At 47.9% G+C, this 26343-nt stretch overlaps 1 protein-coding gene and 1 pseudogene across 3 annotated transcripts in view; both read right to left on the bottom strand.

Moving 5' to 3' along the window:
* Nucleotides 1-25981, bottom strand: part of BEND3 (BEN domain containing 3) — a 31900-nt gene extending 5919 nt beyond the window's left edge. For 2 of the 3 annotated variants that reach the window (XR_003429292.1, XM_027089419.1), the window contains exons 1-3: nt 25868-25977; nt 11631-11677; nt 10936-11138 (exon numbers count right to left, since the gene is read on the bottom strand). Coding sequence is in view for 2 of the 3 variants with exons in the window: in XM_027089419.1 (XP_026945220.1) it covers nt 10936-11138; nt 11631-11667 (240 nt within the window). In the remaining variant the exon portion in view is untranslated. Of the gene's footprint in view, nt 1-10935; nt 11139-11630; nt 11678-13521; nt 13743-25867 lie in introns of all 3 variants that reach the window. The other variant, XM_027089426.1, reaches the window with a different exon arrangement.
* LOC113610975 (60S ribosomal protein L17 pseudogene) lies at nt 3052-7134 on the bottom strand (annotated as a pseudogene).
* Nucleotides 25982-26343: the final 362 nt, after the last annotated feature.

Here is a 26343-nt window from a genome sequence, read left to right as displayed (position 1 = left end):
CACCCCCACTAGGATGGGTGTAATCAAAAAGACAGACAGGGGCTTCCCTGGTGGCGCAGTGGTTGAGAGTCCGCCTGCCGATGCAGGGGACATGGGTTCCTGCCCCGTTCCGGGAAGATCCCACATGCCGCGGAGCGACTGGGCCCGTGAGCCATGGCCGCTGAGCCTGCGCGTCCGGAGCCTGTGCTCCACAACGGGAGAGGCCACAACAGTGAGAGAGGCCCGCGTACCGCAAAAAAAAAAAAAAAAAAAAAGACAGTACTGAATGACGGAGATGATGTGAAGGAACTGGAACTCTCACATGCTGCTGGGGTGGATATAAAATGGTATAAACCACTGTAGAAAACAATTGGTATTCTTTTAAGAAGTTAAATATATATGGGACCATATGATCCAGGTATTCCATTCCTAGGTATCCATTTACCAAGCAAAATGAATGCACACGATCATACGAAGACTTACATGCAGATGTTCATGGCAGCCGTGTGTGTAAATAGCCCCGAACTGGAAACAACCCAAGTTTTAAACAAGTATATAGATATGCTGTGTTATACAGCAGAATGCTACTCAGCAATACAGATGATAAACATGATACTCACGATGAATCTCAAAATAATTAAGCTGAGTGAAAGAAGCCAGTCAAACGAAAGAGGCCTGTAGGATTCCAGTCATATAAAATTCTAGAAAATGCCAATTCATCTTTAGTGACAGAAAGCAGATTAGTCGTTACCTAGGGATGGGGGGAGGATGCAAAAGGGCACAAGGAGACGTTCATGGTAGCAGGCGATGGATATGTTTCTCATCTTGATCGTGGCATAGTTTTGTTGGTATACACGTCAAAACTTACCAAATGGTATGCTTTAAATATGTGCCGTTTACATATTTCAGTCATCAATTTGTTTTTGACAAATGTTGAATTTGACCCCAAAACATACTGGAATATATTTTTGAGGGTCTAATGAAGCAGAAGAACTAATTGGTGAGCACCTGTGGGTGTCAGGGGAGCAGGCAGGGTTGAAGCACAAAGCACGTGCTTCCACAGACATGCGCATGCCTCAGGCAACTAGAAAACGGACGACGACAGAGTGCATCCTTAGGCTGCTCCCCACCTGGGGAAGAATATGGTTGGCACGGCCTGGCCCAGCCCAGCGCTTCTGAAAGTCGAATATCCATATGAACAGCCTGGGGTCTAGTTAGAATACAGATTCTAGGGCTTCCCTGGTGGTGCAGTGGTTGGGAGTCCGCCTGCCGATGCAGGCGACACGGGTTCGTGCCCCGGTCCGGGAAGATCCCACATGCCGCAGAGCAGCTGGGCCCGTGAGCCATGGCCGCTGAGCCTGCGCATCCGGAGCCTGTGCTCCGCAATGGGAGAGGCCACAACAGTGAGAGGCCCGCGTAACGCAAAAAACGAAAACAAAAACAAAACAACAACAAAAAAACTACAATGAGGTATCACCTCACACCAGTGAGAATGGGCATCATTAGAAAATCTACAAACAACAAATGCTGGAGAGGGTGTGGAGAAAAGGGAACCCTCTTGCACTGTTGGTGGGAATGTAAATTGATACAGCCACTATGGAGAACAGTATGGAGGTTCCTTAAAAAACTAAAAATAGAATTACCATATGACCCAGCAATCCCACGACTGGGCATATACCCTGAGAAAACCATAATTCAAAAAGACACATGCCTCCCGATGTTCATTGCAGCACTATTTACAATAGCCAGGTCATGGAAGCAACCTAAATGCCCATCAACAGACGAATGGATAAAGAAGATGTGGCACAGATATGCAATGGAATATTACTCAGCCGTAAAAAGGAATGAAATTGGGTCATTTGTAGAAACATGGATGGATCTAGAGAGTGTCATACAGAGTGAAGTAAGTCAGAAAGAGAAAAACAAATATCGTATATTAACGCATATATGTGGAACCTAGAAAAATGGTACAGATGAACTGGTTTGCAGGGCAGAAATAGAGACACAGATGTAGAGAACAAACATATGGACACCAAGGGGGGAAAGTGGTTGGTGGTGGTGGTGGTGGTGGGATGAATTGGGATATTGGGATTGACATATATACACTAATATGTATAAAATGGATAACTAATAAGAACCTGCTGTATAAAAAAATAAATAAAATAAAATTCAAAAAAAAATTTATAGAACAAAAAACCAAATCCGCCTTCCAATCCAGGGGATGCGGGTTCGATCCCTGGTTGGGGAATTAAGATCCCGCATGCCGCAGGGCAACTGAGCCCTCGTGCCACAACTAGAGAGCCTGTGCACCACAACAAAGATCCTGAGTGCTGCAACTAAGACCTGACGCAGCCAAAAATAAATAAATAGAATAAATAAATATTAAAAAAAAGAAAACTTAAAAAAAATTAAAATAAATAAAAAGGAAGAAAGGAAGGAAAGAAAGAAACCACATACACATACATCAGAAACTTGGAGAAAGAAAGGGATGGAGATGGTTGAAAATCTTTACTCCTGACACAGTGTGTTTAGAACTGTGGGTTGTCACGTGACCCATTACTAAATGACGACATTGATTTGATGGGTCAAGACCAGCATAAAAGAGGGAGGGGAGAATTCCTTGGCAGTCCAGTGGTTAGGGCTCCATGCTTCTACTGCAGGGGGCACGGGTTCAATCCCTGGTTGGGGAACTAAGATCCTGCATGCCGCGCAGTGCAGCCAAAAAAACAAAAACAAAGGAAGAAAGAGGGAGGGAAGGAGGAAGTATGAAAGAGAGACAGGAAAGAAAGAAAAAAAGAACAGAATAGAAAATATCAGAGGGCATTGCACACAGTAAGTAAATTCAAGAAGTTTTGTTCTACTGCTCTGTGTCTATGTATTTACATACAAATCCATATATGTGGACCAGATGGCTCTATAAGGTGAATTTATAACTGTGGGTCACTGTTGAAAAGCACTGCCCTAATAAATTCATATTGTCTTACTTGCTAATTCCTATAGACTGTAAATTAGATTTTTAGCAATTTACTCACCATTAAATTTTTTCTTTTTTTTTACTTTTATTTCCATTTATTTTTTGCAGCATTTATTCCCGGGCCATAAGTTTTTGTTTCTTCAGTTTCTTCTGGGATATCTTTTTCTTATGGTCAACCTCCCCTTCTGGTTTAGGAACAATCTGTTCTTTTACAGTAAGGATCATCTCAGTGTGTCAGGGAGAGCTCATGTATGGGTTGATCCCACCATGAACTCTGTAAGTCCTGCATCGCATCTTGGGGGCTTTGTTCACCTGGATGTGCTCAATGACCAGAGAATCTACATCTAAGCCCTTAAGTTCAGCATTACTCTCTGCATTTTTGAGCGTGTGCAGTGAAAATTCAGCACTCTTTTTGGGCCACCGACCCTGCATCCAGCCCCACTGTTTGGCCTGGGCACACCTACCAGCTCCACCATTGTAGCGACAGAATGGCACACGTTGCTCCTTTAAAGTGACATCCTTCAGATACTTGGTGGCTTTCGGATATGCGTACTCTTAGTGGCCTGGGCAGTTTCATGAGTGTTCTTAAAGTGAACACGAAGATTTGAACCTCTTGATTTGCATGATTTTGTGGGGTTTTCTGGGTCAAGTGAATAGTGAACCATTTTTAGAGGTCACCTCAAGCTGCTTACCGGAAAAGGAAAAAGCACTCACCATTAAATTTTATTACACCAAAATAATTTTGGAGGTCCCATGGATCATAAGATTTCCGTGAGGTTTTACCAATATAGAGTAATTTGAGTGTGTAATGTCAATCATTAAAAATATATATATAATTACATTACAACTGATTTTGGAAAGGGGCAAAGGCTTTGTAACAAGCAGTTCCGCTAATACATTTAAATAAGATTCCATGCAGAGAAAGATCACCAGAAACTCACATGCCATGCAGTAAGAGTACACGTTCTAGGGGGGGATCTGCCCTTATTAACACTCAGAGTAGCAAATAAGCACAGGGACAAGTTTCTGGGTGAACTATCTGAACAAAACAAACAGAAGTCGTTTGACTCCAGCACATTCCTACAGTGAGCGAAGTGCAGTGTATCAGAACTGGAGACCCCCCATAACTCTCAATAGTCAGCCTCATTAATAAAAACATTTCAGTTTCTACCAAGCATGTTAGAAACACTGCCATCAATACAAACATTTTTGGCTAAGTGGCTTGAATAAAAAATTAAGTTACAGTCCCAGCAGAGGGCAACATTCCTCACTCCCAGAGACCTTGGATACACAATTCAACACAAAGCATGACACAAGCACCAAAGAGAAGGTTCTTAGATATCCCCACACTGGTGTCCTGTCAACTCAGTGCTCCAGTTAATTCCACAAACGCTGCCAAGGCACGATGGGCTGGCTGCATTTGCTGCTGCTGATAAAATCTCTGCTCAGCTGTCTAGGAGTATCAAGAAATCTTTAAATCTGTGCTACTTGGCACTGGTGTCTGGCTGACACCGTTCCCAATTCTCCGAGGCTCATCTTCCAACCATATGTGAACTCTGCTGCACAGCTCAGGCTCTGCAGTGCCAGCGTCTCTCCTGGATCCGATCCGTGCATTTCATTCTGTCACTAGCACCCTTAGACTCCAGCGGGAATGCCCAATCTCTTGGCTGGAGAGTCTGACTGATCAAAAACAGGTTGATGTAAGGTTACGGATGTGTCCATGCCCAGTGACATCTTGGGGACCGGGTCACCATGGAGATGCTCCAAGTCCTGAGTCTTCCTCAAGACTCCAAATCCAAGAGCAGTCACTGAATTCAGTTCAACGAATGATGAGTGGCTAAGTGGTGCCCAGTCAGCTAAGTGGAACACCAAGAAAGCAGCAAGCCTTCAGAGGAGCAGGGAGTTGAGAATCAATGTGGCATCAAGGGCAGACCATGGAAAAGGGCTCCTAGGGCGCTGGCATCACCACCCCTCTCCAAATAAGCGAGACGGGGTGATGCTTTTCATTTTAACAGAATGTTTATCTTCATCATCATCATCATTAAATGACCAGATGTAGTTAGCAATAAGGAATGGAAGAGCTTTCTACCACACAGAGTCAGTAAACAAACATTACTGAGTGCCCAGCATCTGTCAGGCACGGTGCAAGGCCCTGGGGACACAGGGAACAAGCCTGTCTCCGCCCTCATGGCTTTTATCCTTTGGGTTATCCTTTATACTGCTGACACTGTGTGGTGAGGATGGAGAATGTGTTATCATGCCTGAAAAAATAAGAATCTGGGGAGATAAAGCAACTTATAGGAAGGGAGAAGAGAAAGACCACAGGGATGGCAAACTATCAGGGCAGGGCATCCTCAGAGGCTCCTCACTGCATATCCTACAAATACCCCACAGTGCTCAGGGCCACCAGTGCTTTAAGTGCACAGTTCCAGATCAAGCAGGCTTGGTAGTGCTAGCTTCTCTGAGCCTCATTAAAATGGGAATGGCCACAGTACCTATCTGCTAGGGCTGCTGTGGAAATGACTACGAATCTCCAGCTGGGACCATACTGAATGACACCTAGGAGGTGTTCAGTACATTTGCACTGAGCGAATGAGATGGCAGTTCCATTCTCCAACTGAAAACCAAACTGCAATGACACTTTAGGATTAAAAACAAACATAGAAACAAAGAACCCCAGGAGAACAAGGCTAACTTCTGCCTGGCCCAGGGCTCTTGAATATCACGCCCAGTTCCATGAACAAAAAGATGATTAGCAATAAAAACGCTGGCTACTCACCTCCCACACCTGCTGTATTGGGCTATCGTGCCTCCCCAGCAGAGGCGCCAAATATGTCTTTATGCAGCCTTTTGTTAGATTTTTTGAGGGAGGTTTTATTTTTCTTCTAAGCATTCTACTAAATGTCACTCATAAACAGGCCATCAGCACCGATGGGAGTTTGAATGTGACAGACCTTTAGCATCAGGGCTGCCACTCAAATCCTCCCCCCTCGCCCTCATCCCCCTTCCTTGGGGTCAAAGGAGAAGATGGAAGGTGCTCAGAATCAAGGGCACTCGGGCCGGCGGCAGCCAGGAGGGCATCAGGTGGCCTCTCTTGGCAATTCCATGCCATTCTCCTTCTGATAAACATGGAGGGAGGTGGCCGAATACTGACCGTAAGGGGTGGTAGCTGGAGATGGGGGTTGGGGAGCAGTAAATAAACATTTTTGAAGGCTGATGTAGGGCAGGCCCCGTGCTGGGCTCCTTCCAGGGGCTGTCGCAATCCACACAAGGAACCAATGAGGAAGCAGTGTCACCCCTCATCACCGTGGAGGGACCTGAGTTTGGGAGGTCACAGAATTGGCCAAAGGCTCCATGGTGAACTCCCCCTTATCCGACTCCAGTCTCCGTTCATTCTGGAACTGACCATTCCTATGGGCTGGATCAGAGAAGGTGGGGCTCACCTCCTGGATACGCAGTGGGGAGCTGAGAGCTGAGTGTTCCCAGTCCCTCCTGCCACCTCACACCAGGATCAAGGCTGCCCCACTGGTATCCTGGCACTTGACTTTAACTTATATGTCTGAGCTGGCTCTTCTCTCCGGGGGAGATATTCCCTCCTCACTGTTACATGGATTAAATGAAACAAGACAAGGAGTGGGGTTATTGGTCAGGTAGGGAGTCAACAGCTGTTAACGTGCATCCTTTCCACTTTTTTGGATTATTGCTTGACTCAGCCTCCGTTCCTCCGTCTTACCCTGTGATGAAAGTGCTTAAGATAGTTGTATATACTCCCTGCTTCCGCTCTCCCACTTCCTCCTTCCCCACCACACATGTAAGATGGATCAGAGAAAACCCAGGGAGAGAAGGATAAAGGGCTATCCACTCTAAATTAAGACTAGTACCATTTTGAAAAATCAACACATGCTATAATTTCATAAAACCAATGGATTGTTCGAAAGTCCCCAGGGCTCTGAGGCTACTGATTTACTGACATATCAGCTTGTACAAACTTTTAAAAGGAAGCACTGCCTTGACTTCACACGTCACCATTCTACAAGGAGCTCAAGAATTTCAAAAGGTTTATACTTACATATACATACACTTTTTATAGAACAGGAAGGGGAGCAGGGCTATCAACCTCACGTTATCTACACTAACGGAAATGAACAAAGCTAACAGCACTCCCAAAATAAAACCCAGGACTTAAAGTGTCTTTTCTACTCCAAAATCTAATGGGTTACAGCTGCCTGCTGTATCCAATCCATTGAAAAGTAAACATAGGGGACTTCCCTGGTGGCGCAGTGGCTGGGAGTCCGCCTGCCAATGGAGGGAACACAGGTGGGATCCTGGTCCGGGAGGATCCCACATGCCGCGGAGCGGCTGAGCCCGTGCGCCACAACTATTGAAACCCATGCTCTGCAGCAGGGGAGGCCACCGCAATGAGAGGCCTGCACACCGTGATGAGGGGTGGACCCCGCTCACCACAACTGGAGAGGGCCTACATGCAGCAACAAAGACCCAACGCAGCCAAAAATAAATAAATTAAAAAAAAAAAAAAAAAAAAAGTAGGGCTTCCCTGGTGGCGCAGTGGTTGAGAGTCCGCCTGCCGATGCAGGGGACACGGGTTCGTGCCCCGGTCCGGGAGGATCCCACATGCTGCACAGTGGCTAGGCCCGTGAGCCATGGCCGCTGAGCCTGCGCGTCCGGAGCCTGTGCTCCACAACAGGAGAGGCCACAACAGTGAGAGGCCCGCGTACCGCAAAAAAAAAAAAAAGAAAAAAAAAAAGTAAACATAGATGACCAATTAGAATATGTAAATTGGACAAGTCATATTAGAAATATTCAAATATATATTGGTTCCCTTTTCTCCAAACATGTCAGGATTCCTGCATGCTGCTGCAGCTCCGGCCAGACTAAGCTTATTGCCTCACCAGATCCAGAAGAGCATCTGCAACCTTCAAGTCATTTCTGTGATGCTCAGGGAAATCCTTCCACTGTGAACCTCAACGGACCTTTCCCCAATGCAGGACTTTCCTGACTTGCTTCATACACTGAAGGATTCAACTAAAATACAAATCATGAGAACCTTCTCCTTCCCCTTCTATCCCCAGAAGACGAAGATGCTCCCTTCTCTACGATGCCAATAAAATGTGTTGGACGAAAGGATGAAGAGTGACACCATTTGTGCAATGAGGCAATGGGGCCAACCTGGGCTGCCCACAAAGGCCACAAACCAGCCTACATGTGATCAGAATTCCTTCTTGATGCAAGAGCTGGCTGTTCCTTGCTGTGGTGAATTGTTTCTGAAAATGGCCATCATAGTTCCCCTGTCCTTGTGTGGAAATCTCTTTGCAGCGTGACTTTGTTGCTCCCACCATCGGGAGGTGGGGTCTAGTTTTCCACCCCTTGATCTAGCTTTGGCCACATGACTGGCTTTGACTGGTGGCCCATGAGCAAATGTGTCGCAAGCAGAGGCATCAAAAGTGTTTGCTCCCCAGAGTCTGCCCTCCTCGCTCCTCCTTGGAAATCTTCCACGCATGAGAGTAAGCCTGGACTAGCCTCCTCCTCGTAGGGGGTGAGGAAGTGCATAAGGGAAGCTGGAGTCACCCCACCAGCCCAGGTGAGGCCGGATACGGGAGTGAGGTCCTCCCTTACCATCTGGCCCCAGCCACGTCAGGCCAAACCAGAGGAAGCACCAGCTGACTCACAGAACTGAATGAAACAGTGGTTACTTTAAGGCGGCTAAGTTTGGGGATGGTTTGTCACAGCAAAGGTGAACCAATACACTCAACTTTGTGCTCCATTTCTTGAACTCAAGCTTTACTTGTAAACGTGAAAGAGTGTGCAGAATTGATCATAAGCAGAATTTAACGTGACACACAGAAGACGTTTCCTGGAGTTCCTTCAGGGACATACCATAGTGCTTCTCAAACTCCTCAACCCTTTCAGAATAACCTCGAGGAGCCTAACCCTTAGAATCACTCACAGGAGGGCACGAGGTTTACGGATATGGATACGGATGGTCCCTGTGGCACTATATGGAATGACATAAAAGTTCCTATATACCAATCGTTAGGGAAAAGGATAATAAATTATGGTTTACAAAAGCATTTTTTAAAAAGCAGATGGGTAAAGGTTTTTCAAACAAGCTATTAGACTAACCATCTTGTAGCTTCACTGGCCACAGCAGGCATCTCTCCAGTCAGGAATCTGAGTTTTCATCTACAATCAACTTACTGCACTGGAAACTGCCATCCACACATGAAACTTTCCCTAGAGTCCCAAGGTATGCAGCAAGCGGCTGGTTTAGGCAGCCAGGGTCAAGGGTGGGGTATTTTTCATTAATCCTTCATAAAAAAATGATCACACAGGTATAAGAAAATTCAACTTTTTTCTGGGTATTATGGATTTTCTAAAATGTATTGCTGGAGTACTCAGGATAGCCAAAAAGTGGAAACAACCCAAATGTCCATCAACTGATGAATGATAAACAAAATGTGATATATTCACACCATGAAATATTATTTGGCCATAAAAAGGAATGAAGAGCTGATAACATGCTTCAGCAAGGATGAACTTTAAAAACATTAGGCTAAGTAAAAGAAGCCAGATACAAAAAGCCACATAGTCTATGATTCCATTTATATGAAATGTCCAGAACTGGCAAATCCACAGAGACAGAAAGCAGATGAATGGCTGCCAAGAGCGACAGGAGCGGTGGATGGGGAGGGACTGCTTAACCGGGTACAAGATTTCTTTGCGGGGTGACGAAAATGTGCTACAATTGATCACAGTAATGGTTGTACAACTCTCCGAATCTACCAGAAACCACTGACTTGAACAATGTAAACTGGTGAATTGTATAGTATGTGAATTATATCTCAATAGAGCTGTTTGGAAAAAAATTCCAAATAAATAGATAAATGAATGTATCCCTCAATGTTCCATGATGTGGCATGCAGATCAGTCCTCATTATAATGTAATATTAACTTACATATTGAAATCCTAGTGAACATCTTAATCTCATCACTTTACTAAATCTCTAAAACCTATCAATTCCCAATTTATTTAGATCTGGGGTAGCATCTAATAGAGGAGAATTAAAACAAACCAGTAACAACCCAGAGTCCCAGGCTGATACCCCATGGTGTACTGGCTAATGATGATGAACTCTGAAACGTGGGCTCTATTGAACAGACGTGCAGAAGCTGAAATGCCTATCTGGGTCCCTCATAGAGCACGCGCGCATGTGTGTGTGTGAGTGGTGAGTAGCTGCGTTAGAGAGCTTGGGAAAACATTCTTCTAAGAGTTTAAGGTGTGATCTGCCCGTCTGTGGAGAGGCTCTGTGGAACAGGCATTCCGGGCCAGACACCTCATCTCCCAAACTCCCCTCTCTCCTCAGTCTTAACTGTTCTGTGTACCTGTCTTGTCTCCCATCTGGACTCCAGGCTACTAGAGGGGACCACTATGTCCAGTTCCATTTTCTCTCTCTCAGAACTTAGCAAAGTTCAATATAATCAGCAGGTGATTAAGAAATAAAGCAGGGCTTCCCTGGTGGCGCAGTGGTTGAGAGTCCGCCTGCCGATGCAGGGGACACGGGTTCGTGCCCCGGTCCGGGAGGATCCCACATGCCGCGGAGCGGCTGGGCCCGTGAGCCATGGCCGCTGAGCCTGCGCGCCCGGAGCCTGTGCTCCGCAGCGGGAGAGGCCACAACAGTGAGAGGCCCACGTGCCACAAAAAAAAAAAAAAAAAGAAAGCAAATTCATAAAATAGGTAGGTTAGGGGTCACAGGCATGTTATAAAATAATTGGTCTTTTTACAAAAAGATTCATTGAATAAGCTCTCCTAATAGATACAAAAGATGGATCTGATTTAGGAAAAGACCTGCTAAGCCTCACCTTCTCCAGGAATCTAGGTAAGGTGTGCGCTATGTGAAATGTGGTAGGCTTTCACTAACAGTCCTTGCTATCAACAAGTTCCTGCTTTCCCTGTGAGCCCTCACCTCGGGAATCAGCCGCCGCCTCTTCACGCTTGGGACGGAGTCCGGCGGGCCCTCGCCGCCCGGCTGCTTTCTCTTGCTGGAGTCCTGGAGGCCAGTGAAGACGCTGTCCAGAGCGTGCTTCTCGGAGGACCTGGAATTCACTGAGCAGTCCAGGGCAGCATCTTCGGCCTCTGTCTCCACTTTCACAGTGTTATTTTTCAGAACTGTGGCAGAGAAGAAATAGGGCTCAGCGGGGAGACCACCTGGCGGCGCTGGGATTAGCAGGGTCCCCTGAGCGGCAGGTTGTATGCGGCCGCCCTTTGATACTATCACTCAGATAACAATATCTGAGTAACAGATCACAATAAAACTGGCTTTCCAATCAAGCAATCTGTATCTCACCACACTAGTGCTATACAATGATACCATGTTCCAAGCACATTTTGTTCAAAACAGGTTTTAAAGTCTTTTCTCAGGGGAGGGAGAGGAGATGGAAGAAGAGAAACTACTCTTTTAAATGATGCTTTTAAAAAAGTAACTCTGGAAAGATACATAAAACACCAGACGTGTGAGCGGAGAAGGATGGGAATCAGGGGTGAGAGGAGACTTTTCTTGATTTTTCATCATGTATTTTTAATATTTTTGAACCACGTAAACGTATCTAAAAAAAGTATTCAGTTAAAATATTTTTTAAAAAGAGGCTTTTCTTTTTTTACCTTCTTCTACATCTTCACTGAATTCAGTTGCATTCATCTTCTATTCACTAAATGAAAAGACAAAGACAAAGTCTTGATTCATTGTTCGTTGTTTAAAATTTTACCCACCCATGAGAAATTCCCTTACCCTCCCAACCCTGGCTCCCGGTAATAGAAGGTTAAGCCAATGCGACTCTGCAACATCAAGGAAAACTTCATCCTCTTGTTTGCAGTTACTCAGAAACAGCCAGGCCTCCTGTATGCCTGCTGGGAGCGCTTCTCCAAGACTTTATGTGGGCAGAATGCATCTTAAAGCATCAACTGAGACCCACTTACAGAAAGAAAGGAACATATTTGAGAAAATCAAGTCTTACAAAAGACCTCAGTTTGGATGATCTGTTAGTCCCTGCCTTAAACATTCTAGGCACAAAATGAAAAGGCTGACAAAGGTCCACAGGAGGCTGTGGACCCTGTGGACCCGGTGAACCTGAGCTAAGGTCTTGGGTGGTCCAAAAAGACCTGTGCTGCCCATGACGGTAGCCACTAGTCACACACAGCTCCTGAGCACTTGGAATGTGGCCAGTGCAAGTGGAGACATGCTGTAAGCTTAAGATACATGCTGGATTCAAAGACTCAGCACAGTAAAAAGGTGAAATATCTCATTAATAATCTATTGATTGCATGTTAAAATGATAATATTTCAGATCTGTTGGGCAAAATAAAATATTAAAATTAATTTCACCTTTTTTTAATGTGGCTGCTAGAGAAGTTAAAATTACATATGTGGCTTTTGCATTATATTTTTATTGGATGGTGCTGTCTTGCCCTTCCTTCAGAAGCAATGAAGAGAAAGAGGCACTGTGGGTTCTTAAAGCTCCTGAGCCATACGATCTGGTCCAAACCACTCTTTTTATTGATGAGGGAACGTGGCAGGAGGCAGTGGCGGCGCCCTGTATGGGCTGCAGGGTCTGGGGCAGAGCCAGCCCCCGACTCTCGCTGCCCCAGCCGAAATGCAGTGGACACCATGGTTAAAAGCACCATTACGTCTTGGAGATTCCCCAGATTACATAACAGCATGTCCGTAACTAGGATAAAGTATAAATGAGGCAGTAACATGGCAGAAGAACACACATGACAGCCTCTAGTGTTGGCATTGAGGAGCTGTGGTTCCCACCGCTGGCGAAGCAGCCCGCAAACCCTGAGTGCCCATTCCAATTACGGGTCAGAGGGGGCAGGCTCTGGGGTATCTTTATGGAATTTCTATAAGGAGGAGGGATGCCATCCACAAAGTTCAGTAAACCATTCACGGAGCGGCTGTGGAATGGTGTGTGGTCCCATTTTAGACGGTTGGATGGGGAGAGAGTAAGACTATGTCTAGGTGATCTGTGCACAGGATCATAACTTCAAAACTCACTAATAGGAGGGAGGGAGATGCAAGAGGGAAGAGATATGGGGACATATGTATAACTGATTCACTTTGTTATAAAGCAGAAACTGACACACCACTGTAAAGCAATTATACTCTAATAAAGATGTTAAAAAAAACTAATACAGCAACACTCATATAGTGCTACGATGTATGAAAAAAACTCACTAATACAGCAACACTCATATAGTAGTGCTACAACGTATGGCACTATTCTCAGTCGTCACAGTTACTTCATGACAGGCACAATTGTTTTCATCCCTGTATTACTAATTTTCAAAGGATTGAATAAGAAATTTTAAGATTTATTTGAAACTGAAATTAATTCCTACTTACTAAACTATCTCCTGTCTGAAAAACATAACATGTAGGTGAGACTGAGTGAAAATAAACAGTAAGTCAACTTCAAGGGGCCAAGAACTATTTTACCAGAGGTGAATTTCAGCAAAGACAATTTCCATTGTATTTCAAGGAAAGAAATCTCACGTTTGGGTGTCTCTGAGGGGAGGGAGTCCCAGGCAGGTTAGGTGTGCACCAGTACTCTTTTCAGACAGCAAGGTTGGCGAACGCTGGGCAGAAACTCAGGGCTGATTCGCAGCCCAGACAGGGGGCTTCTCAAGGAGACGCAGGTGAGCTGCCATCTTCCCCGGGAGGCCCTGCCGCCCCGTCACATAAGCCGTCTCCTCAAGTGAGAGGCTGCAGAACAGCTGAGGAGGAATGAGTACAGGGTTGCTGGAGAGGGTATGGTGTACTGGACAAATTACATTCCGAAGGGAAAAGGTGGGAAAGGGAGGAGACGGCACGTGGTTAATTTTGGGGGAAAAAAGGGTCACGGCGAAAAGCCACAAAGCCTCTGGCTAAGTGGAAAGCATGAAAACGACGAGCGAATCCTAGAGGAAAAGAAACAGGAGTCAATGAGAAAACCCAGCACAGAACCACGGGCACTGAGCAAGGAGGGTCCGCTTGTCTAACACTCCATTTCCGAGAGTGCGGCGCGGGAAGGCGACTCGGGCGCCGAAGCGTTTTCGCCGAACCACCACCAAGTGACCCTACTGCAGGCAATTTAGCACCTGAATTCTGAGCTCGCCCCAATTCTCGCGTCATAAAACGATGAGCGAAGGGCGCACGCCCGAGCCACCTGCGGGTGGGAGGAGAGCCGGAGGGGGCTGGGCAGCCTCACGGAAGGGGCGGCCAGAGTGCATCTGCCTTGGAAAACATTTCCGTGTCCATTTATAGACCAGCGACAGATGCTAGATTGGCACAGAAGGAACCCGGAACGCAGTGTGGTGCGCCCCTTCCCTCCTAGCTGGCGAACAAGCCACTCTCATTGGGAAGCCAGGGAGTTTCCCGTTTGCAAGGCCTGTAAAGCCAAGTGCCTGTGGCTCGTGTTGGGCGGAGCGAGGTGAGGGTCCCCGTTAACACCCACGGCCTGCGCACTTGGGGCCCGGCGCTGCCTGCCCACTTCGTGTGCGCCTTGATCTTACCCTGAGCTACTTCAATCCCAACTGAATAAAAAAACTGCGGGCGTACACCTTAAATATTTACAATTTTGATTTGTCAATTATACCTCAGTGAAGCTGGAAAACTTTTATATCATTTTGATTACAGAAATAAGATGTTTGACTATTGGAAAGGGGAGGAAGAGAACAGAGGGCAGGTACCTGACCAGTATAACACAGCTGTTTGGTGGCAGAACTAGGATTCAAACCAAATCCGTGTGTATCTCCCGTCAGCCACCAGGAGAGGGAATGACAGAATCCTCATTCTTCTGTTAAGGTTCTTCTCATGAACACACAGGCCAGTTTCCAGCCTTGGATCTCTCTGACCACTAGTAGCTGGAAATCTCCTTTCATCTCCGTGTCACTAGCAGGAAAATGAGGCTGCTCTGTGCTTATATAGAGTCCACTTCACAATACAGAAGTTTCTACAAGAGGGAGGGGATGTGTGGGTCACTTGCCGGCATCCCGAGCTGATGTAGACCCGGCACATCAACACCGCCCCAGCTGGGTAGAAAGGGGATGGGTATCACACGTTGCTACCTCCGTTTCCTGGTCATCTGCCCAGATGAAGGTCACAAGGTTGTTCATCCTGGGCGGACACTAAACACCCGGATGCCAAGCATGCCGCAGAAATTCCTTTCGTTTACACAACTATAGGTTATGAAGGAGCTACCAACTCTGCAGCACCCGCCCGCTGGGCTGCTAGGATTACAATCTCCTTTGCCTGCAGGACTTCGTAGAATTTCTCATTTTAACATTCTCTCCTTCTCAAAACCCTCTTATTCCTCTCACCACGAATCTCGAATTGCGACACAGTCTAACTATGCATCCACATGTCCCTGAAAATCAGCTTTTCCCCAAGGGGTGCCTGTTCCAGATCCCTGACCAATCCCAAGGGAGGATTTAAACGAGTGAAAGGGACGTGTGTCAAGGAGACACATGTCGCTTGCCACTGCCTCTAGTTAAAACACACAGCTTCTAAGACACGGGTGACCTATGGGAGGGTAACTCTCAAACAGGACCAATCTCCAGTGGTTAATCCAATAAGCGAAAATGCTTTTTGTTTGTTTTGAACCCAAATAGCCTAGGAAGCCTCAGGCAAAGTGACTGTCAGCAGTGAAGAAAGGTTTTAAATATCGCAGAGCTCGTAGGAGCACATATCATTTTATTATAATACCTAATAGTCTCTATCTTTCTTCACAGGGCGAGATGACAGTGTTCAATTTTCCATGCAGGGCACAGGGGTGGGGTGGGGTGGGAAGCAGCTATCAGAAAACCTTCAGTTTTTACCAAAAGTGCAAAAGGAACGGTAATCCCAAATGCTTAAGATGCCTTAGACACTCAAACATCAAATTACAAGGATAAGTTGCTTAAATTGGCTACATAAATGCAGGACCTGGCAGGGCCACCTCGGGGCCTCCTGCTGCAGCAGCGGCTGGATCTGCCTCCTGCATTTCAGTGCGCCTGGCCCACAGCGGGAAGCAAGGGCGAAGCAAGGCAAGGGGCCGGCAGAGCAGTGAGAACCAGTCACCGGCGCTTTGAAAGAACCAGTTCTAAGAGATGCCACAAAGAAGTGGAAAAGCTGAAGACTGACAAATTATGGATCAACTTAGAGAGTTCATTTTAAGAAGGGAAGATTCTTAAAGTCTCCTCTTCTTTTGACTAGATGGGCATGCATCTGACAATTCCCAAGGTATAAAAGGATATTTGGTTAAAAAGCCCAGGGTCCTCCAGTCACTGGGTTACACTCTTGGAGGCAACCTCGTCGGTTTTCCTGAGTCCTTCTGCAGACACTCTGCCAGAGGTCCTCAAAGTGTGACATGAATGCAGTGCGCTGCCTGCACAGACTGCACGTCTCTCCCCAACTCCAGCATTAGTGGAGTCAAGTTGGTAGCTTGAAATTGGCACACCATGGAAAGTGACACTTTTACAAACCAGTCCTGTTCCGGGCTTTCTTTTTTTCTTTCTTTTTGGAGACCCAGTTTACTAGTACAGCCAAGGCCCTTTCGGGGGGGTCCATGAGATCAAAACTATTTTCATAATAAAACTGAGATGCTGTTGCCTCCTTTTCACAGGTGTGCAGGAGACTTTCCCAGAGGCTACACGATACTTTATTTTGCAAAAGATTGAATACAGAGGCAGATATGAAAATTCAGCTGTCTTCTATTAAGGCAGATATAAGAGATATTTGCAAAAATGTAAACGATACCACTTTTTTCACTTATTTTCTTTGGAAAAATTTTTTTTCATAAAAATATTATTGACATGAACTTGTAATATATTTATTTTGGTTATTTTTCAATGAATTGGTAAATCAATATTTAAACATTTTTTCTTTTTCTGTTTTAGTTTCTACCACGGTAAATACTGACAGGAACCCATATAAACAAAAGCTATTTGGGGTCCTCAATACTTTTTAAGGGTAGAAAGGGATCTTGAGGCTAAAAGGTTTAAGATCCTTGCTCCTTGCTTCTTTTGCTTAATGTATCATGGAAATTTCGGTATCACTTCTTTTTTTAGTGTAAGTTCCCCCAGAAGTAGATTTTGAGACAAGGATCTGGAGTGAGTAGTCCCTTTGGGAGGAGACAGAGAAGGGCTGAAAACCAGTAAGGGGGCCTGTTAATGGGCTTCCGATGGGAGAGTCCCTGGCTGAGGTCAGCCCTGAGGGTGCTAATGGAGGTGTCCAACAGGGGTGTGGCTGGAGCAGAGGGACACCCCAGCTCACCTGGGCAAACCCTGGAAGGCAGAAACCCTGCCGTGCCATTCCCTTCCAACTCCTCGCCACATTGCCCAGTGCTTTGCACACTTGACGGAGACTCAATGCAAACAACAGCCTACACTGTGGAAGATGCTGTGCTAAGAGCTCTACTAAATGTAATTAACCTAACAATCCTAGGAGGTGGAAACTCTTCTTAGTCCCATTTTACAAGTGAGGAAACCGAGGCAGAGTTTTAGAGCCAAACGGGACCTCAGAAATCATCTCGTTGAATAGGTGTGAGACCCGAGGCTCAGAGAGGTTAGTAACATGCTCGAGACCATACACTGGGAGTGGCCCCCGGTCTCCCTGCCCTGTGCTTTGGTGGCTACACTCCCCACTGTGTGACGGGGAGCTGTTGGTGCCAGTGGGGTGACTGTCCTCTGTGCAGAGGGGATCGATCGACTGTATAGCTTATTTACAGGGATTGAAACCAACACAGGGTAGAGATGGGAGGACCCGGAGGATGAAGACAGAACTCTGGGAACTTCTGTTGGAGGGGAGGATGGGTAAACACTAGAAGATAACAGTAACAGGAAGGAAAGAGCAGTCAGAACCTCAAGGTTAGAAGATATTACATTAAGGTTTCTATAACAACTGTAACTCACATCTAATAAACACAGGCCGCATGCCACAGCTGTGCAGACCACCAGTGCTTACAATTTTGCGATCTGGATACAAATAATATTACAGTCTGACATATATCTACAAGATTTTTTTCCTTTGGGGTAAGAAATAACATTAAAGCAAATTCTAGGGGAAAATATTTGCTCTGGAAATAACGCTGTCAATGTGTAAATGGGCATATCTTGATCTTCTTCATCACTTTCAGCTTATAAAGACCTATAGCCAAATCTGTCACTTAGAGCCTCACACACTTGAAAATTATGATACGAAATGAGCAAAGGCCAGAAGGGCAAAGAACCTGGGCCAGGGGGTCTTCTACTTCGAATTGATCTTAGGTTAAACACAGGCAGGAACTCTAGGGTCAGGCTGAGGGTGGAAATCCTGGTGCAGAGTAAGCCCTCTGTAACCATCAGTCACTATTAATTACTGATAAATTCCACAAAAACCTGCAGAGAAAATGGAAGGGACAACAAACTCAATGTGACCTGGATTGAGATCACCTTTGATCACTATTGTTATTTCCAATATACAAAGTTAGAAAGTCAACTTCTACACATTTTTCTCAACACACGACTTCAAAACCTCTATTGACAGAAAGAGCCGAACATTAAATTATGTGTAAAGATTCAAAATCAATTGTTCATTACAGGGCCACCCAGTCAATAACAATGTACTTCAAAGTTCACAGGGGATATCTTGACAATGTAATTGAAAAATGCCATAAGCAGACGGAAGAAAACATGCCAAGATGTTAATTACCTCCAATTAGGATGATTATGGATGACTTTTCTTCTTTAGTTTCCTCTACTTTCCAAATATTCTACAGTGAGCACGCAATTCTTTGAAAATGAGAGTTTTTTTTAAATGAAAAAATAAGAAGTTTAGCAATCTTTACTGCTAGCCAGGTCATATTCTGAGTTATACCCATAAATAGCAACAAGCTAAGAATGTAAAATCAAATCATTTAAGTATTTAAAATACTGATGCTGGGACCTCCCTGGTGGTCCAGTGGTTAAGAATCCGCCTTCCAATGCAGGGGACTCAGGTTCGAGCCCTGGTCGGGGAACTAAGATCCCACATGCCGCGTGGCGACTAAGCCCGCGCACCACAACCAGAGAGCCTGCGCGGGGCGACAAAGAGCCTGTGTGCTGCAACGAAAGATCTCGCATGTTGCAGCAAAGATCCCACATGCTGCAACTAAGACACGACGCAGCCGAATAAATAAAATAAATTAAAAAAAAAAAAGAAAAAAGAGGGCCTCCCTGGTGGCGCAGTGGTTGACAGTCCGCTTGCCGATGCAGGGGACACGGGTTCGTGCCCCGGTCCGGGAAGATCCCACATGCCGCGGAGCGGCTGGGCCCGAAAAAAAAAAAAGAAAAGAAAAGAAAAATAGACTGACTTTCCAGGAGCTTCTTGGGATCTCCAGGGAATCAGACTGGGAAGATATTTTAAAATACTGATGCTCTAAGAAACAATATATAACTGACAAACTAGTGCAGACCTTTCATTTCATAACTGTCTCTGAATTATTGCCTCTGAAGGTGTTAAAAGCTCCTCAGTATGGGGTGATGGGGAGATCAGAAAAAATTCTCAGCTCACAAGCCAAGGTGTGAACAGAAAGGTGAAAAGATCAGCTTTGAACACTAAGGAAATGCCATTTCCTGGCGGGTGTATTATAGGCCCCATCAGTGCATTGCCCTGATACTTGGAGTGTTTTTCAAAATAAGTCAAATTTCATGGGAGGAAAAAAAAAAAAAACCAAACCAGGACCAAGTCTCCTGGATTAGGGATCCAAGCTGAGCGCTAAAGCCAGGTCATTTAGAGAGTCTGTGGCTGGCTGGAGAAAACAAATGGGCTGGAGAGCAGCTTAGCAATTCTCTAGGCTGGACTTGCTGGGTTCCTGCATTCTAGATGATGGACAGTGCTTTCTTTGGGGTTCTCTCATGTCTGTGTCTGAGCACCCTGGAAGACTTCTGACCCGTACCTGGAGCCCTCCTTCCCTGATTCCTCAAAACCGGACAAAACTGGGCAAATCAGGGGCCTGCTCTAGGGGCTCTGACTCCAGGGTGAAGCAGCAGGATGCAGTGGGGAGAGGGGAGGGGAAGTCTGGGGAGCTGAGGAGTGGCTGGGCCACAGAAAAAGGAAGGAGTGTCCTGAGGTCACCAGCTCAAAGTGCGTAATAAGGAGTCACGCGAGAATCTGATTGGGGGGTTGGGAGAGGATGTCTTTCTTAGGAGCTGGAGGCTAGACCACGGTAAGGCAAGCAGGGGGCACCTGGCATGGCAAACCCTTGGCAAACCCCTCTGCCCGCACAGGATCATTGGACTCTTCCCTAAGCGCCCCACAGGTTTCCAAAGCAAAATGTCCTCTAGTGGCGCCCACAGGGGGCTGGGAGTGACCTGGGGTGCCTCTGCATTGAGTTCGTTTAGGAGAATCTAGCCCAGGCTAATCAGAGGTGCTGGAAGCTTGCGGCTGCCCAAGTCTCACAGGACAAGCAGCAGGCCCAGAAATGGGAAGTACTTGGGCTTCCTGAAACCTCAACATTCAAATCCCAGTCGGCTGACTCAGGATTCTGCCCTAGCACATCGGAAACGTCCACGGGACTTAGGACTCCCCCGCACGATGAGGTCAGGTCCAAAGACCTGGCCCAGCAGCCCGACCTCAGGCCGCCTTGGGGCAAATCCTCCCGATCTCCACTCCTGTTCCCAGATGTAAAGCGAGGCGAACTCGTACCACCTGAGGGTCTCCTTGAGAACGTGAGCCCCAGAGCCCCAGCATAGGAATGATCGGAGCCTGAAACCCCCAGGATGGTGGCTGTGCAGCCCTGCCACATACAAAAGGTAAAGCACGGAGAACAGGCCCAGACCATTTTAAAGGTGTTATTAATAAAATACATGCAAGGATTTAAACAGTTTAACTAAGACCTAACCAAACCATACTTCATCTTGCCAAGCCATGTGATCTGACTTCATGAAGCCTCCCCACTGCAGGTTATACTGATTTTTAAAAATTAAACATAGAAAAGGAGGACAGCAGCTGACATTCATGCAGTGCTGCCTCTGAGGTCTAACTGTTTTACACGTTCACCGGTGCAGTCCTCACAACAGTCCTCCTAGTTTGCAGAGAAGCAGGGGGGCGGCGGGTTGCGCCTCGCTTGGGGTGGGTGCTGCGGAGAGCAAGAAGAGGGAAAGAGGCGGGTGGACTCGGGGTGGGGGCCTCATTCCAGCCTTCTGAGAAGAGCTGGGACCGAAAGGGGGTGGGCCATCCCCGCTCTGCCTTCTCCCTTCCCTGACGGAGCACACGTTTGTAGGCTGGGCTCAGATGCAGGAGCGAGTCAACAGGCCAGGTAGGCCTTCGGATCACGAAGGTACAGCTGATTTGGATGAAAATGGAATTCCCTACCAAACTTTAGGGGCAGAAAGACCTGTGTTCTATCTAATCCTGGCTTCACCTACGTTTAGCTTCTAATCCCGGGCAAGTGGCTTACCCAGCCAAGCCTTGGTGCTTTCTTCTGTAAAAGGAGCTGCACACACTACCTTTCCTTCTAGAGACTCTATGAAAACTACAGAGGAGAATGTGCCTGGCACACAGCACTCAGTAAACGTTACTTATTATAAAGCCTTTGTTTTTTTTTTGAAAGATGCTTAAAGTGCATCTTAACAGTGAAGATTTTTTAAAACTAAAATAAAATGGTTTAAAACTTTTAAAAAGTTTTGTAATGTTTCTTTCAAATGAAAGAAAAAAGAAACGTTCAACTGGAAGGGGTGAAATCAAAATGCCCTCCCTAAGGACGGGAAGAATGTTCCCATGCCATCCACCCTTGCCGGGCTCCGTCTCTGGGTCTGCAGGAACGGCTGGGAGCCTTGGGGATCTCAGAACCCGGCCCTCTTGGCTATGGCACCCAGCCCATGGGACTTGCAGGACATGTTTGCAATTTGTTTTTATTTTTAGACACATCTTCAAATAAAGTTTGAAAAATACCAGTCCTCACAAAACCAGGGCAATGTTCCCCTGAGTTTCCTTAAGCTGTAATTGTCGCTGCCTTCCTTATTCAGTCAGAGAACAGCCTTATCTTTCAGTGTGCGCAGCGAAGGACAACCGCACAGCCCTGCCTGCCTGCGATGTGGCGTCTCACCCTTCGGAGACTGCGTTTTCTGAATGTGACTAAATGTGATGTCTTCTTCAGCTAAGGGCTTCTACTTATTAAGCCCTCCCTGGCCTCACGAAGGACTGGCTACCTCCTTCGACATCAATGGTAGGAGGAGTCAGACTCTGCTTTTAACTTTAACCGTGGAACCCAGAAGCTGGGGTCAAGGAGAAAAGGGCTAGCATATCCCAGCAGCCACCCATGTGACTGACTGGACGATGGTGACTAATTTTCCTAGGAGGTATAAGCAGAGTTTCCTCTGTACTTCCCACTTTTACAAATGTGTTGTCTTGTGACCACATAAGCTAACTGGAGTTGGGGCACAGTCGGGTGTAAGCTACCCCCCCCACATCCCCAGCCTCCCCTCTTCAATTTACTAGCTCCATGCTCAAACCAACAGCCCCTGGCAAACAAGAAAAGACCGACACGTGATTTATTCAACTGAACATTCAATGCCTTTACAGATACTGTGTTTCACTGGGCAGTGATAACTGATAACTGAAAATCAGACAAGAGAAGAGGAGAGGTGGCCGTTAGTAGAGAACAAAAACCTAAAAGTGCTGATTTTAAATACAGTCAGCCTTCCAAATCTGTGGGTTCGAAATCCGAGGATATGAAGGACTCGCTGTAAGGGACTTGAGCATGTGTGGACTGTGGTATCTGAAGGGGGTCCTGGATCCAATCCCCCACAAATATTGAGGGATGGCCATACATGTGTTTCAAGTTGAATTAAAAATAGAGGAAGGGCATGTTACCAGGTGAGCTGCTGAGAAAAACTCAGCTCTAAAACAACAGTTTGTAAAAAGTCTAATCATTCAGGGACTAACATGCCAGGCATTAATGCCACTCCAAATGAAATCGCACCTCTCCTGTTTGACACACTGAAGGCTTGATGCCAGCGTGGAGAGCCCTTAGCTTGGCATGTGCGGGTCACGTGTGGCAGCTCGTTCCAGAAACTACAAGAGCCTGGGCTGAAATAATAATGTTGCAAGAGATACTAGAACATCAGACGGGGCAGAAGAGCCATTGTCCAATGTGAAGTGGGACAGAAACAGCAAGAACAAGGTGATACTCACAAAGCACATAAAAGATCCCTTTTGGGATCTTGTTTTGTGTTGTGTGTGTGCCTTCAATTTCTATTTTTTTAAAATTACCATACAGTAAAATTTACTTTCTGGAGGGAGGGGGTGTACAGTTCTATGAAAGGTAACACAGGTATACATCCCTGTAGCTACCATCAAGAGGATACAGAAAAGTTCCATCACCCCGAAGACTGATTCTACAAATAATTCTCCCAAACTTGCTTTAGCCAATAATAGGTACAATGAATAACAGGAGAGGTACCATGATTTGCCACCAAAATTAAGTGCCAGGAAAAACAAAAACGTTCACCCCAACCTCCCATACACTAACACCAAATTAATTGTGCTGGTTGGCTAGCAACCTTCACGTGTCTCTACGTTATAAAATTTGAGGTCTTTTAAAAGACAGATCCCCCAATTTTTCACCATGGTGTCAATACAATTCATAAAAGCATGTGGTTTTCTTTCCCTGTTGCTTCAGGGGCTTTCGAAACAGCTCTCCTGCTGGACTGTCCCACCTGTGGCAGGTGGGACAGTCCAGCAGGAGATTAAATTTTCACCTACTCAAACTTCTGTCAGGGTTGATTCCAGTTTTTTTTTTTGCGGTACGCGGGCCTCTCACTGTTGCGGCCCCTCCCGTTGCGGAGCACAGGCTCCGGACGCGCAGGCTCAGCGGCCATGGCTCACAGGCCCAGCCGCTCCGCGGCATGTCGGATCTTCCCAGACCCGGGCACGATCCCGTGTCCCCTGCATGGGCAGGCGGACTCTCAACCACTGTGCCACCAGGGAAGCCCAAGACTCCAGTTTTTTTCTTCCTAATTATTAGACATTCTACTCCTCTTTTGCTCATCTATGAGATGCTTAGGAGCCCAGAAGTTTGGAAGAGGGTAAAGAAAATGTGTCCATGTGGTACCTTTAACAGATTATTGGGATGCTGGCCATCTTGTCTACTAGGTAGTAGGTGGTCTCTCTTCTATTACTAGTGCTTTGTACGTGGTGGGGGAAGGCAAGAACACAACACTTTTCTGTTAAATCGCTTCAACAAGGACATGGCCTCTATGGTAAAACCTACGTTCAGTGGTGGAATGTTTATGTGACAGATTTTAAAGGCTCTGGTTTGTCCATGAATTTCATTTCAAAGGCCATGCACACGCCAGCTAGACCACTAGCAGGAACAGGATGCACTGGCCCCACTTTCTTCTGGAATCCAAGAAGCTCTACGTTCATTCAGCAAAAATTTATTGAGCACCTACTAAGTTATCAGACACTGAGTTAATGGCTCGGGATGTAAAACTGTGAAGATACAAAATCTCAGCAAATCTCAGTACTAAGGGTGAAGGAAGCTGACAGAGTCCTGTACGGCGACATGAAACTGGATATTAGGAATGGATGGTTAAAAAAACAAACAACAGCAACAACAAAAACCCCAGAAAAACTGAGGGGAGGGGCGGGTTTGGGAGTGTGGATAACAAAAGAATCTCCTTCGTCTCTGTCCCTCTGGACCCATCCCGAGCCAGCCCCAGCCTGAGAACTCACTTCCTAGCCTCAGTTTCCCGAAGCCGCAGCTTTGGGGCACTGGACGCGTTGCCCGAGGCACAGGGAACAGTTAAAAAGTTACAAAAATTACTTTAAGAAGGTGAAGTTGACACCGAAGTGCTTAACCCTGTTCCGCACATCCTTGCCTGGTTGGCATTTGCGTGTAAAATTCTTCCGGACGGGCCCCCTGAGCACTCAAAAGTCCTTTACCTCTGCAAAAAACACCTTGGAAAAAAAACTGTGTCGGCACGCAAGGCCCTCACGCGCGCTGCAGCACAACTCACCGGCGCGGAGAGGACCAGGTCTGCGTGGGAACTCACGTTTACGAGAAAGAGGGGGCGGTCACGAGGGGCGGCGGGCGCCTCGGCTCCGGCTTGGCGGCCGGCCGCCAAGGCCTCGCGCCTGCCGGGCGCCCGCCTCTAGCTCCCGGGCAGCGGGAACCGCGAACCGCGCCGTGGATGGCCGGGGAGGGAGCGCTGCGCCCCCTGGCGGCGGGGCCCGTCCCTGTCCGCTCCCGGCCGCCGCCGCCGCCGCCGCCGCCGCCGCCGCCGCCGCCGCCGCCGCGGGCCTGCCTCGCTCCATTTGCTGACTCCGGCGGCAGCGTCCCTCCGAGCGGCAGCTTCTCGGGCCTCCCGCTCCCCGCTCGGCATCTCCCTCCAGTCCCCGCCCCCTGCTCCTGCTCTGACACCCCCTTCTGCACGCCGAGCCGTCCCCAGCCGCAGCCCGGCCGAACGCGAGCGCCGAGTCCACCGCGGGCTTCGCAGAGCCTTCCGGCGGCTCCGGCCGCTCCATCGCGGCGCCCAGCGGGGGTGCGGGGCCAGCGCGCGGCGCGAGTGGGGCGGCGGCGCGGACTGTTCCACTACGCGTCCCCCCCCCGCCCCCGCGCGGCGCGCGTGCTCCCCGGAACGCCATGGAGCCGCCGCGTTCCGAGCGGGCACAAAGGAGCGCGCGGCACAATGGGTGCGGCGAGCCCGTGGGCACCGGGCGCCCGCTCCGGCGGCTCGGCCCTGCGCGGGGGTGGGCGCTCTTCCCTGCGAGCGCGCTCCGGGCAGCCCCCCTGCGCGTCTCCTCCCTTGCTCCCGCCCCCACCCCAGCATGGATGTTGCAGCCACTCTCCCGTACGTCTGCTCCGGAGCCGCCGCCGCCGCCGCCACCGCGCGGCCGGCTTGAACCGCCCCGCACTTACCTGGGACACGAGTTCTGTACTTTGCAGAGCGGGCCCGCGCCGAGTTGGGGCGCCACGTGGGGGTTGGGGGGAGCGCGGGGCTGGGGAGTGGGGGCCGCGCGCGGAGGGCCAGGCCGGGGCGGCCCGGGGAGTTGCTGGGGGCAGCGGGCGGGCGCCGTGTATTTTCCCCTCTCTTTGTGTGTGTCCGTGCGCTGCGCTCTCGCGTGACGTGACGGGACTCCGTGTGTCATTTCCGCACAAGGACACAGGAGCCCCCGCTGCAGTGGAACCACAACCCCTCCGCCCCCACCCCCGGCCCGCCCCTCCCCCTCAGCGGGGCACACGCGGGACCGGCGGCGGCGCTCGGGCGTGAACGGCCGCGGCAGGGAGCTGGGGCGCGCACTCCGGGGACCCGGGCTGCCCGGCGCGCTCATCCGGTACCGCGCGGCTCCACGTGGGCCCGCGCCCGCTGCCCGGGGCGGGGAGCGGCGGCCGCG

Source organism: Aethalodelphis obliquidens, unplaced genomic scaffold (assembly GCF_003676395.1).
Source record: "Aethalodelphis obliquidens isolate GAN/ISIS:26980383/991018 unplaced genomic scaffold, ASM367639v1 scaffold3, whole genome shotgun sequence".
Taxonomy (NCBI): Eukaryota; Metazoa; Chordata; class Mammalia; order Artiodactyla; family Delphinidae; genus Aethalodelphis; species Aethalodelphis obliquidens.
The sequence above is the reverse complement of the archived record's forward strand: the minus strand, read 5'-3'. Positions and strand labels throughout refer to the sequence as shown.